Source organism: Rhineura floridana, chromosome 18 (assembly GCF_030035675.1).
Source record: "Rhineura floridana isolate rRhiFlo1 chromosome 18, rRhiFlo1.hap2, whole genome shotgun sequence".
Classification (NCBI taxonomy): domain Eukaryota; kingdom Metazoa; phylum Chordata; class Lepidosauria; order Squamata; family Rhineuridae; genus Rhineura; species Rhineura floridana.
Window position 1 is genome coordinate 10,750,722 of NC_084497.1, and position 13,160 is coordinate 10,763,881.

The window sequence follows — 13,160 nt, forward strand, 5'->3', positions numbered from 1 at the left end:
CAGGCCGGTGAGAGGGTGTGGCTTAGGGTGAGTTCTGAGGGCCGGTTAGAGAAGCCTGGAGGGCCATATTTGAGCCTGACCCTTGATTTACTTCTGAATCTGCTTGGTGCTGAGAGGACATTCTGATTCTCCCCCACCCCCGTGTCTCCTATAGGAACATGTTCCCCCCCAATCTCGTGGAAGCCTGCTTCAGACAGGTAAGAGGGTCTGCGGTGGGTGGGTTCCTCATCCAGCCCCAGCCTGGGATACCCTTACTCGGTAGCATTCGGCCCCCTCCTGCCTCCATCCTTCCGCTATTGATATTTAGCCTGTATCCTTCTTGGGGCAGAGACTTAGGGCCTCACCTCTACACCTTCACACTTCTGCCAGCCTGCCGAGCGATCACACTGTATCAGCACCAACGTGAGACTTTTGTAGGCTGCAGACCCATCCAGGCTTATCTGCGGTCGGGATGTGCGTGTCCCAGTGAACTTGGTAGGAGTTGCTTCTGAACAGAACCCTCTTCAGTTGGGGTGTTTGCTGATTAGCTACTTTTTTATTTTCACCAGTTCCCACCATGCAGATTGCTGGTTCCGAGGAGTTATGAGAAGCAAAAGGATGTCTTGGGATATTCCTTTTTTTTTTTCTGTCCCCTGTTAGCACCTTAGAACTGGGGAACGGCTGTCGCTCAGTGGTTTGGGCACCTGCTTTTTGTGCAGAAGGTTCAGTCTCTGGCGGCATCTCCAGGTTCGGCCAGGAGAGACTCCCTGTCTGAAGCCCTGGAAAGCTGCTGCCAGTCAGTGTAGACAACACTGAGGTAGATGGACCACATGGGCAGTTTCATATCCTAAAATTAGTCTTGGAAATGTAGGGCTGCACCCAACTAAGTTCTTAGCAGAGCTTGGAAAAGTTACTTTTTTGAACTATAACTCCCATCAGCCCCAGCCAGCATGGCCACTGGATTGGGCTGATGGGAGTTGTAGTTCAAAAAAGTAACTTTTCCAAGCTCTGGTTCTTAGACCCACTGAAATTGCTGTGGGCTGTTTCCAACGTTAATCTTACTCAAAGCAGACCTGCTGTAGTTTAAAGGACACGACAAACGTAGATCCATTAATGTCAATGGGTCTACTCGGTGAGTAGAATTTAGTTGGCTACAACCCAGTGGGCCTACTCTCAATATGACTAACAGATGCACCCTGTAGAAAGGAATGGATCTGCTGGTTACCTTGTTTAATTTCAGTGGGTTTGCTTTTGAGTGTGACTCATGTTGGATATAACCCATAACTGAAACTGTTCCAGATAACAACACAGCACCTCTCCATCCTCCATCGAGGCACGACCACAGCTCACAGACTGTTAGTATTAGTACTAGGGTTAGTATTATTTTTTAATTTATTTATTATTTGATTTATATCCCGCCCTTCCTCCCAGCAGGAGCCCAGGGCGGCAAACAGAAATGCTAAAAACACTTTAAAACATCATAAAAAGACCTTAAAATACGTTAAAACAAAACAAAAACATTTTTAAAAAAGCTTTAAAAACATCTTTTTTTTAAAAAAAGGGTTAAAAACATTGTTAAAGAAAACATATTAAAAGCAATTCTTACACAGACGCAGACTGGGATAGCTCTCAACTTAAAAGGCTTGTTGAAAAAGAAAAGTCTCCAAGAGGCGCCGAAAAGACAGCAGAGATGGCGCCTGCCTAATATTCAAAGGGAGGGAATTCCACAGGGTCGGTGCCACCACACTAAAGGTCCGTTTCCGATATTGAGCAGAAGGAACCTCCTGATGAGATGGGATCTGCAGGAGGCCCTCACCTGCAGAGCGCAGTGATCGACTGGGCATACAAGGGGTAAGACGGTAGTATTATTAGTATTCTTCCAAAGCAAGGAAAGGCAACATCTGTGGCCCTCCAGATGTTGCTGGACTCCAACCCCCATTAACATGTTACGGCTGCAACCCCATTCACGCTGACCTGGGAGTGAGCCTGGTGAAGCACAGCGGGCGCTTCAGGTGGCTCTGCTGAGCTGGTTAACTCTCTGCCCTCCCCATTTGAAATCTGCTCCCGCCTTTAGTAATTTAGTTGATCCGTTGGCTGATTTTAAAGCAGGGATGTGAGACATCTGTTGCCCGCCAGATGTTGCTAGACCCCAATGCCCATTAGCTGGCTAACGGTTAGGGAAGATGATGGGAGCCGCATCTGGAGTGTCACAGAAGCTCCCCACTCTCTTGTCCTAAAGAGTGACAGCCAACCAGCCGAGTCTCAAATGCAGGTCGACAACACAGTGAGACAGGTTGCCAGGATGCCTGCCAAGACCCACTTTGATGCCTCCACAAGATTTCTCTGCCCTTTTAGATACAGCAGCCATTTTGCATTGTTCTACACTCCTCGTGGCAGCCATTTTATGACTGGTGCCCACAGCACTTTCTCAAAACTCCAAATGTACCCAAAAGGTCTGGGTACACCATTTGTTTGGGTGCTTCTCCCAGGAGGGCTGAGGCTAATGAAGCATCTCTGGTATCAATGTCAGGGACCTCCAGGTAGAACTGGGGTGTCTGTGTCTGAAATCCTGGAGAGCTGCTGCCAGTCAGTGCAGACAGTATGGAGCTAGGTGGACCAATGGATCTGACTCTGTATTTATTTCCTCTTTAAAACTTATATACTGCTCTTCATCAAGAGAACACAGGATGGTTTACAACATAAAACATAAGTTGTTATTATTATTAACATTAGCATTTATTGCCTGCCGTTCACCCAGAAGTCCCAAGGCAGATTAAAGCAACTTTAAAATACAGTCTTTAAAACAATTTAAAACAACCAGAATCACAAAATAGGGTTGGTCCTAAAAATGTAGGTCTCAGGTGTCAAAGACCAGGGTAAATCAATGCATAACATATGGTTGAATCCTCCTAAATCCTGCTCAGAGTAAACCCATTGAAATTAATGGACCTGTTAGTCCACGGCCATTAATTTTAATGGTCTACTTTGGGAAGGACTAACATTGGATGCAATCCACTGTATCCATGCAATACAAAAAAAATTAAGGTAGTTACTGAAATGAAATTCATAATTGTACGTGGGAGATAGTACGTAGTACTAGGCAGCAATGTGAAACTATACTCAGTATCATCCCAGCAATAAACCCCTGTAAAATACACATTCTCATAACATTAGTGATTACCTTCTTATCTTGGGTGTAACTATAAAACATAATACTTATCTAACAACAACAGCCTCCTGAAAAAACAAGGGGAAAATCATCAGCAGGAATAGTCCATGCGAGTGTATATAGTCTCTCTGTACAAAACTAGCCCTGCCCCCCCCCCCGAAAATGGCAGACCTTCCAGCTCTCGCCTAGCACATTTCATTTCTTCTGGTCTCTCACCCTAGAAGAGATCTCTACTTCCCTGCCTCTCACTCAGGATCCTTCCACCATCTATCTGCCACTTTCGGGTGGGTGCAGTCCTTGTCCTGTTACGGCCCTCCAAAAGGGAAGACACCAAAGGGATAATTACACCTTTTATGTCGCCCCCGCGAGGCGAACCTCACTTGTATCAGCCAATGGTTGGGCAGCTGCTGCCTGCTGGTGCCTGGCTTCTCACTCCCTATCCCAGAGCACACCGTCAGGGTGGGTATTTTCCAGTTTGCTTGCCTCTGCCCAGCTGCAGCTGATTAACACTGTCCCATGCGCCAGATTGCTGGAAAATGAGTGAAAAAGTTCAACGGTCTTAGAGAGTAACCTCAGCCTGAAAGGGCAGAAAGTCAGATGTTTGCAGTTCACTTCCCTTTTCCTTTCGTTCCTGCTAAGATGTATAAAGTAGCTTTTTGTGTTCCTGTGCTTTGCACACGGAACATCCCAGCTCAATCCCCAATGGTATCTTCAAGTAGGGTTGGGAATATCCCGAGTCTAATACCCTGGAAAGCTGCTGCCAGCCAATGTAAGTAATACTGAGCTAGATGATCAGAATAAGGCAAACCTTCCTATCTTCCTGTTGGAACCACGAGGACTGAAATCTTGCTTTATTTTTAAGGAAAGGGCTGTTGTTCGGTGGCAGAGTGTCTGTTTTCCATGCAAGAGGTCCCAGGTTCAGTCCCCAATAGCGGCATCTCCAGGTAGGGCTGGAGAGGCAGTGCTCCCGGACAGTGCAGACCACATTGAGCTACGTGGACCAATGGTCTGGCTCAGTGTAAGGCAGCTTGCTGGGTTGGTTTATTTTTATTTGTAAAAATATTTGTATACCGCTATTTTAGTTTTTTTTTTTTTTTTATATAATTTTTATTCAAATTTTTCCAAAAACAAACAAAACAAAGTAAGAAAAAACATAACAATATTACAACAAAAAATGAAAATAAAATGGTTGACTTCCGATTTGTCACAGATCAGCTATAAGTATATAATATACATCAAACCTGTCCCTTAATATATATACATACAAAATCCCTTTTCTCCATAAGCTGTCTTAATTAATCATCAAATCCCAGTATCATCATTTTATTTTGATCTTTCGACAAAAAGTCTAAGAGAGGCTTCCAATCCTTAAGGAATGTATCTGTCGATTTTTCTCTAAGTAAACACGTCAATTTATCCATTTCTACTAAGTCCATTAATTTCAATAGCCATTCTTCCATTGTTGGTATTGAATCCATTTTCCACTTTTGTGCATATAATAATCTTGCTGCCGTAATCATATATAATATTATTCTTCCATATTTCTTTTCTATTTGTTTATCCATAAAGCCCAATAAAAAAAATTCTGGTTTTGACTGAATATTTATTTTTAAAATTTTTTGCATCTTCCTGCCTATCTGTGCCCAGAATAATTTTGCCTTTTTACATGACCACCACATATGATAAAAAGATCCTTCTTGTTGTTTACATTTCCAACAAACATTAGAGACATTACTATACATTTTTGACAGCTTTTCTGGAGTCATGTACCAACGGTACATCATTTTATAAAAGTTTTCTTTAAGATTATAACATAATGTAAATTTCAAACCTTTTTTCCACATATTTTCCCATTGATCCATTTGTATGTTATGACCAAAATTTTTTGCCCACTTTACCATGCACTCTTTTACTTGTTCTTCCTCCATATCCATTTTCAATAAAAGTTTATACATTTTTGCAATTATGTTTTCATCATTTGTACACAAACCTATTTCAAAATCAGATTTATTTATTTCAAACCCATACATTTTCTTGTCCATTTTATATCTTTCTAACAATTGTAAATAGGCAAACCAATGAAAACTATATCCTTCCTTTATCAATTGTTCTCTCTCTTTCATTATGTGTTCTCCATGTACATTTTCTAATAGTTCTTGATAAGTTAACCATTTCTCTTTTCCAGACATTTCTCTTCTATAAAACGCTTCTTGACTTGAGACACATAATGGTATTTTCGAATAAAACCTTGGTTTGTATCTATTCCATATTTTCAACAGAGGACGTCTTATAAAATGATTATTAAAGTCTACATTTACTTTTACTTTGTCATACCATAGATATCCATGCCATCCCCACTTCAAATTGTGGCCCTCCAAATCCAATAGTCTTTTATTCCTCAATAAGATCCATTCCTTTATCCAGACTAAACAGCAGGCAGCAAAATAAAGTCTCAAATTTGGTAATCCCAGTCCTCCTCTTTCTTTAGCGTCTTGAAGTAATTTAAATTTAACTCTTGGTTTTTTTCCTTGCCATACAAATTTAGAAATATCTTTTTGCCATTGTTTAAAAGGTAAATCAGAGGATATTACAGGTATTGTTTGAAACAAAAACATCATTCTCGGTAATACATTCATTTTTATCACAGATATTCTACCCATTAATGACAGTTGTAGTTTATCCCATCTTAGCAAATCTTTCTTAATCTCTGTCCATAATTTTTCGTAATTATTGTGAAACAACTTTGAGTTTTTATTTGTCATGATGATGCCTAGATATTTCAACTTTTTTTCTATTGTAAAATCTGTCTTGTCCATTAACTCTTTCTGTTCCCTTAAAGTTAAATTTTTCACCAACATCTTTGTTTTTTGATTGTTGATCTTAAATCCTGCTAAAGGTCCAAATTCTTTTAATTTGTCCATCAGTATATGAATTCCTTCCAAAGGGTTTTCTAGTACAATTATCAAATCATCAGCAAATGCTCTCAATTTATATTCTTCTTTTTTTATTTTTAATCCCGAAATCCTTTTTTAGTTTTAAAAAAATCAGTGTGGTTTACCACATGTTAAAAACAACCGCCACCACCATAGAATAGGAAAATATTTAAAAGGCATTAAAAGCAGGGGTCAGCTCTGTCTCTCTCTGTGTGTGTGTTTTCTCTCTTTCAGTATAAGACCCAGTACAGCATCAGAGTTGTCAACAGGACCCTCATGAGGAGCACCCCTTCCGCTGCGGACTCCCAGGCCTTGCCTCCCAACAGCAGCGCCTCGCCCCCCTTGCTGCCGCTGCTGGAGAACGTGACAGGCATCTGGCACAACGTCACCCACGCCCTGGGCAGCTTCCCAGAGGTGCTGAGCTACGAGGAGGTCATCCCAGACCCCGGCTCAGTCAGCGGGGTGAATGCCCTGGGGCTGGTGGTCTTCTCCATCTGCTTCGGCCTGGTGATCGGGAGCATGAAGCAAAGAGGCCACGTCTTGCGGGAGTTTTTCGACTGCCTCAACGAAGCCATCTTGCGGATGGTGGCTGTCATCATCTGGTGAGGCCTGGCTGTGGTTGGGTCTTGAGCAGAGGGCATTAGCAGGGGAGCGGGGGCATGCACAAGGCTGGACATCCCTCAAGGTTGCATCTAACTAAGTTCTGCTCAGGGTAGGTCCCCTGAAATTGATGGGCCCAACTTAGTTGTGTCCATCAGTTTCAGTGAGGAGGACTCACGATGGATACAGCCTTCAGTGTCTTATCTTCCTCCCTCGATATGCAATGTTGTTCTGCTTCCCCCCTCCCCGCTTGGATGGCTTTAAAAAGAGGATTAAGACAAACTCATTGAGGAAGAAGGCTCTCAGTGGCTGCTAGCCACAATGGCTCTGTTCTCGGAGACAGGATCCTGGCGATCCCACGTGGGGAGAGTTGCTGATGCTTCTGGGCTTCCCCCAAATAGAGGATCCAATGGGCCCCCTTTGGACTGGTCAATCTGCAGCTGCAGCGCACTTCTGATGTTCTCACTGACGCCAGGCTGATCGAAAATGGTGGATTTCCACTTAAGGAAAGTGCACCGTCTCTTTAAATTCTTCACCCGAGTCTTCTGTTTTCACTACTGCGCTGTGGGTTTTTTTAAAATGGGATTGTTATATTGCATATTTTAATTATGGGTGTTTAATGTTCTAATGGGATTGTCTTATTGTATGTTTTAAGTGTGTATTTTAATGTGGATATTTGTATTTAATGGCTGCATCATTGTTTTTTTGTAACCTGCGGAGGAGGCTATTTTGGCTTTAAGCGGTATGTAAATAAATCAGTAATAAGCAGCAGTTCTAGAAACAGGAGTTCACAAAGTGAGATGGGGACAGAGTCAGGTCAGGCTTGCCGGGCATCTGTGGCCCTCCAGAGGTTGCTGAACGCCCATCATCATCTCTGACCACTTGAGAGCTGGTGTCCGGCAACATCTCCAGGGCACCAGGTTTGGGAAGGCAGATCTCCTGTGTCTGACGTGGGCCTCCTGTAGGCAGAGAAGGGTCTTTTCCAGCACAGTTACCCAGGAACCTTTTTTCAGCTGGAGATGCTGGTGTTTGAACCGGTACCTTTGAGCATGCAACGCCTGTGCCTTGCTATTCTGTTTCAGCCCCCACCACCCAACTAGCAAAAATTGTTGCCTGCGGCCCATTTCAGCCCAGACCAGGCCTGATGAGGGGAAAGGCTGCAGCCCGTTGGTGCAGGGTACCCGCTTGGCATGCAGAAGGTCCCAGGATCAATTCCCAATAGCATCTCTGGGTAGGGTGGGGAAACGCTCCAGCCTGGAGCCCTGGGGAGCTGCTGCCAGTCAGTGTCAACAATACTGAGCTAGATGGGCCCAGGGGTCTGACTTGATAACAAAGCCGCTTCTGACGTCCCTCCGGCATGCACCTCTTGTGACAGGTACGCCCCCATCGGGATCCTCTTCCTGATTGCTGGCAAGATCTTGGAGATGGAGGACTTGGCGGTGATGGGAGGGCAGCTGGGCCTGTACACGCTGACGGTCATCGTGGGGCTGCTCATCCACGGCCTCTGCGTCCTGCCACTGATCTACTTCGTTGTCACGCACAAGAACCCATGGCGCTTTGTGGCCGGCCTGCTGCAGGCTCTTGTCACTGCCTTGGGCACCTCTTCCAGGTACCTCCCTTTGGGTCGGAGTCTAGCAGGCACCAAGGTGACTGCGGGTCATTCTGGGGACTGGCCACTGGAGCATGGCAGCTGGGAGTGGATTCACAATTAGGGCTAGAGGGGGAATACAGCCCTCCTTTCTCCCCAAAATGATCAAAACCATCCCCAAACCCATAGCCCAACCTCCCTCCTGTTCCCCACACTCGTATCCTTAAATTTCCACTTACTGAGAAGTCTCCTAGGAGTTGTTCCCGTCTGATGCCTGTGGTGGCCAATCCTCCCTTTGCACATCACAGTTACTCACCAAACTTCATTGTGGAGACCAGTTTCTTATTTTATTTAACAAAAATTACATACTGCTTACAAAAAAACAAAACAAATCTTAATAAAAGACAAAGTTGAAAACAGGAATTTTGAAAACAAAACATAATTGAAATCAATAGTTAGGCTAAAAACAGATTCCCACCCCTGTCTCTAAAAGGGAAGGGGATTATTTTTTAAAACCAAAGTAACAGAGTCTCTCAGACCAGCCTACCTTGCAGGGCTGAGTGCAGTTAGATCGGGGTGAAGAACATCCGTGTCCCTCCAGATGTTGTTGGACTCCAACTCCCATCAGCCTCCCATCATGGCAAGGGATGATGGGAGCTGTAGTCCAGCCACATCTGGAGGGCCCCACAGGTTCTGCTCCCGAGTCAGGTGCAAAGTAATCGTTCTACTGTGCTGCTTAAGGGTCCGCAGCGCCTTTGCAAGAGGATGGGGACAGCGGCGTCACTAGCGGGAGTGCGGGGGGGTGCGGACCTCCGGTGCACGCCCTCCCAGGGGCATGGATGAGGTGGCTGGGCTTGCGCGCGCACTCCATGCCGGCCACCCCGTCCATGCTCCTGGGAGGGTGCGCACCAGAGGGGCACCCAGCCGGAGAAGGCCTGGGAACGCCGGCGCGCTTCCCTCGCCCCGCCGACGCTGCTCCCGGTCTCGCCTGCCTGCCTGCCTCTGAGGAGGAGTTGGAGCAGCCTTGCCGGGCAACAGCGCGGGGCGGGGTGGCTCTGGGTGTCACCCTCCTCATGGTGACACCCAGGTGTGGGCCGCACCCTCCGCACCCCGGTAGTGACGCCCCTGGATGGGGAGAAAACCAGGTCCAGTGCCCACCAGTCGCCACTGATGGCAGCAGTGACTGTTGTGTGTGTGTATTGGGGGGGGAGTCCTAACTCAAGCCCGCTTGGGGCTCTCCATCTGAACCTGGGTGAGGAGGAGAGCTAAGGCATCCAGAGTTGACGAACAGGAAATGGCTGTAGCTCAGGGATAGGGCAGCATTCTCCTTGCAGTACAAATGCCCTATCCCAGCATTTCCAGGTGCAGGTGGCAATGTCCCCTGCCTGAAACCTGGCGTGGACAATCCTGAGCTAGACAGACAAAGGGTCTGACTCTGCGTGAGGCAGCTTCCTGTCTTCCTCTTGAAATCAGCCCTTTATCCAGAAGCATGAGGACTAGAATCTTACCCTTGTTTTTAGGGGAAGGACCATAGCTCAGCAATGGAGCACCGCCTTGATGTGCAGAATGTCCCAGGTTCAAATCCGAAATTCTGGGAGAGCCATTGCCAGCCATCTAGACAATGCTGAGCTACACAGATGGACCAGCTGCTATGACTCAGGATAAGGCAGGCTCTTCTGTTCCTCTGGAGAAGGCGTCTTGCGGAGGCTGAGGCAGAAAAGTCTTTTGTTTTCTCAAAAGCAGCCAAGAACAATATATCCAACTCCTTTCAGCAGCCATGCATGAAATGGTTCCTGCTTCTGACTGCCTTTCGACACAAGGTCACGTCTGCAGTCGCGTGGGAGGAACTGAGCACTGGGAATGGCCCCAAAGGGTCAGGAAGGGTTTCCTAAATGTCTGACCCAATGCTGTGTTGCATGTAGGCTTTAAGAACTTGCACACACACGCATCTCCCAATTTTTACTTATTTTATCTGGGTTGCATCTAGCTAAGTTTTACTCAAAGTTAATCCCAGTTAGTGTCTGTACTGGAATTTTATATGAGTGAGTTGAATCCAACTAAGTTTTACACAGAGTAGACCCATTGAAATTAATGGACCTGTTCATCATGGCCATTTAGTTCAGTGGGTCTACTCTGAGTAGGAGTAGCACCCATTGAAATGCATGAAGCCAGGGAGTTGTATCCAACAAACTTTGGGTAAACTGTTGAAATCAAGAGACATAAGTTAGGCATCTCCATTCATTTGAATAGCCTGTCTCCCACTGAGTTCTTCTCAAGAGTAGACCCATTGAAATGGATGTACCTAAATTAGTAATGTCCATTGATTTGAATGGGACTACTCTGAGTTGGACACTACCCAATTTATCTGTCAGTTAAACAACAAAACTGAAACCTACATAATAATGTAGCGACCTGAGAAAATATTTCAGGGTGGGTTGCCCTCCTTCACTGCCATGTCTTCCTCCAAAATATTTCATTCCACTTACCTCATGCCCATTAATAGGTCTACTCTGAGTATGGTGAACACTGGATACAACCTTCTGTTTTTTTGTTTTAAAAAAATCCTACCCTGCCTTTTGGCCAAAGTTTCTGCGCTGGCCAACAATCTTTGCAAGTGTTTTTTTTGAAATTCTACAATCAACATTACATTTTTAAAATGTTAAAACAAGTGACAGAAAAGGGCAGGAATGAAAGGAGAGAAAGAGAAACAACAAAATCAGTCACCCATTAAAAGTGTTTGAAGAATAAAATTGTCTTTGGTTGGTCTTCCTGCAATCATCCCAGAGTGCAGGACATGGAACAATGGGCTCAAGCAACAGGAAGCCAGATTTCGGCTGAAAATCAGGAAAGAACTTCATAACTGTTAGAGCAGTATGGCAGTGGAACCAGTGACCTAGGGAGGTGGTGGGCTTTCCAACCCTGGAAGCCTTCAAGAGACAGCTGGACAGGCACCTGTTGGGGATGCTTTAACTTGGATTCCTGCGCTGAACAGGAGGTTGGATTGGATGGCCTTATGGGTCCCTTCCAACTCTACTGTTCTGTGATTCTATGAAGTACAGTAAGATTCAACAGAGTGTCCTTGGGGAGAGTATTCCATTATGGGGGGGGATTACCCAGACTCCCTGTTGCTCTAGAGCAGAGGTACATTTTGACATTGGCACTGCTTAGGGCTTCATAGATCAAACTAAAAGGTTTCATAGGGTTGTAGCCAACGCTAGTCTAAGTAAAGGATATGATTGACTGAAGTTCATTAATTTGTTGGATCCCATCCATATATTTTATGCCTGTTCACTGCAACCCCTCCCAGCACAAAAGTCTTGATTAACTGTGCTTCTGCCCCCCACCCCCTCCTTCCAGCTCAGCCACACTCCCTGTCACCTTCCGATGCCTGGAAGAAAACAATGGCATGGATAAACGGGTCACTCGGTTTGTTCTCCCTGTGGGGGCCACCATCAATATGGATGGCACCGCACTCTACGAAGCTACTGCCGCCATCTTCATTGCCCAAGTCAACAACTATGAGCTCGACTTTGGACAGATCATCACAATCAGGTGTGTGTGCCTGGGGGTGTGAGAGGTTTACACACGCTGCATTGCTGACAGCCCACAGGAGTGTGTTTGCCCAACGAGGCGGAAATCTTGCGCACAGCACCCTTCTGTCTTTCCCTTTTGACAGTTGATGTTGCGCCACTTATGACCCCCTGGTTCAACATTCAAAGATCTATTTGGCTTTTTGCCTCATTCGTGAGGATAGCCTCGGTGAACTTCCAAGAGGCCCGATTATGGAGCATTTATCCTGATTTGATTGCACAAGGTTTATGGGGAGGTTATGCAACATCTGTTGCTTACTCAGCATTCATTCTGATTTGTTTGTGGGCAGGTTAGACAATGTTGCATTCAGCAATTGTTATGCCGCACTTTCCAGTGCATTTTCCCAGTCACGCCCTTACTGCAAAAAATCTTGATTATTTGGGTGTGTATGTGTGAGAGAAGTAGGTTACAACACAAGAAACATAAAATATCACAAAATGGAAATGGACTTATGGCGACCCTATGAATAGGGATTCCATGGTAAGCAGTATTCAGAGGGGGTTTACCATTGCCTCCCTCTGAGGCTAGTCCTCCCCAGCTGGCTAGCGCCTGCTCAGCTTGCCACAGCTGCACAAGCCAGCTTCTTCTTGTCCGCAACTGCCAGCTGGGGGGCAACTGGGCTCCTTGGGACTCTGCAGCTTGCCCACGGCTGCACAGGTGGCAGGGCACGTCACCCCTGAACCACTCACTATGGGTGATCTTTAGCTGGCCCTTGACACCCAGGAGACACGAGTGGGGATTTGAACTCACAGACTCTGGACTCCCAGCCAGGCTCTCCTCCCCATTGTGCTATACCAGCCTTCTCTAAACATCAGGCTCATCTAAAAGGTTTCAACAAGTGCTAAGTTCTGTGCAAACTAAATTTCCTGGTATGTGATTGAATCTTGTCCACAAAAATAGCAACAGGCCAGAAGGGTTCTAGTGCTGAATTGGCCTCGTTTGATGCACATTGTGAAGTTTTAATTCCCTGGTATAGAACTCTGATTTTATTTGAAGTGCATTGTAGGCACCTAACCAAACTCCTCTCTCTGCCCACAGCATCACCGCCACCGCAGCCAGCATTGGAGCCGCTGGAATCCCACAGGCCGGCCTGGTGACCATGATGATTGTGTTGACGTCTGTGGGACTGCCGACGGAGGACATCACATTGATCATGGCGGTGGACTGGTTCCTGTAAGTCCCCGTGAGCCTTTCTAAGGTTAAAATGGGAGTAAATCTGTTGGGGGATCTTGTTGTGCCAGAGTATCTCTCGCTTAGCTAGTCCAGTTTGAAACAAATTTTGAGTAACTTACAAATAAGT

General features: G+C 45.7%; 1 protein-coding gene across 2 annotated transcripts in view; it reads left to right on the forward strand.

Moving 5' to 3' along the window:
- Window positions 1–13,160, forward strand: part of LOC133372293 (excitatory amino acid transporter 1-like) — a 31,296-nt gene that overhangs the window by 17,263 nt on the left and 873 nt on the right. For both annotated transcript variants that reach the window (XM_061600674.1, XM_061600673.1), the window contains 5 exons: window positions 155–197; window positions 6,316–6,683; window positions 8,057–8,290; window positions 11,627–11,821; window positions 12,899–13,033. In XM_061600674.1, coding sequence (XP_061456658.1) covers window positions 155–197; window positions 6,316–6,683; window positions 8,057–8,290; window positions 11,627–11,821; window positions 12,899–13,033 — 975 coding nt within the window. The remainder of the gene's footprint in view (window positions 1–154; window positions 198–6,315; window positions 6,684–8,056; window positions 8,291–11,626; window positions 11,822–12,898; window positions 13,034–13,160) is intronic.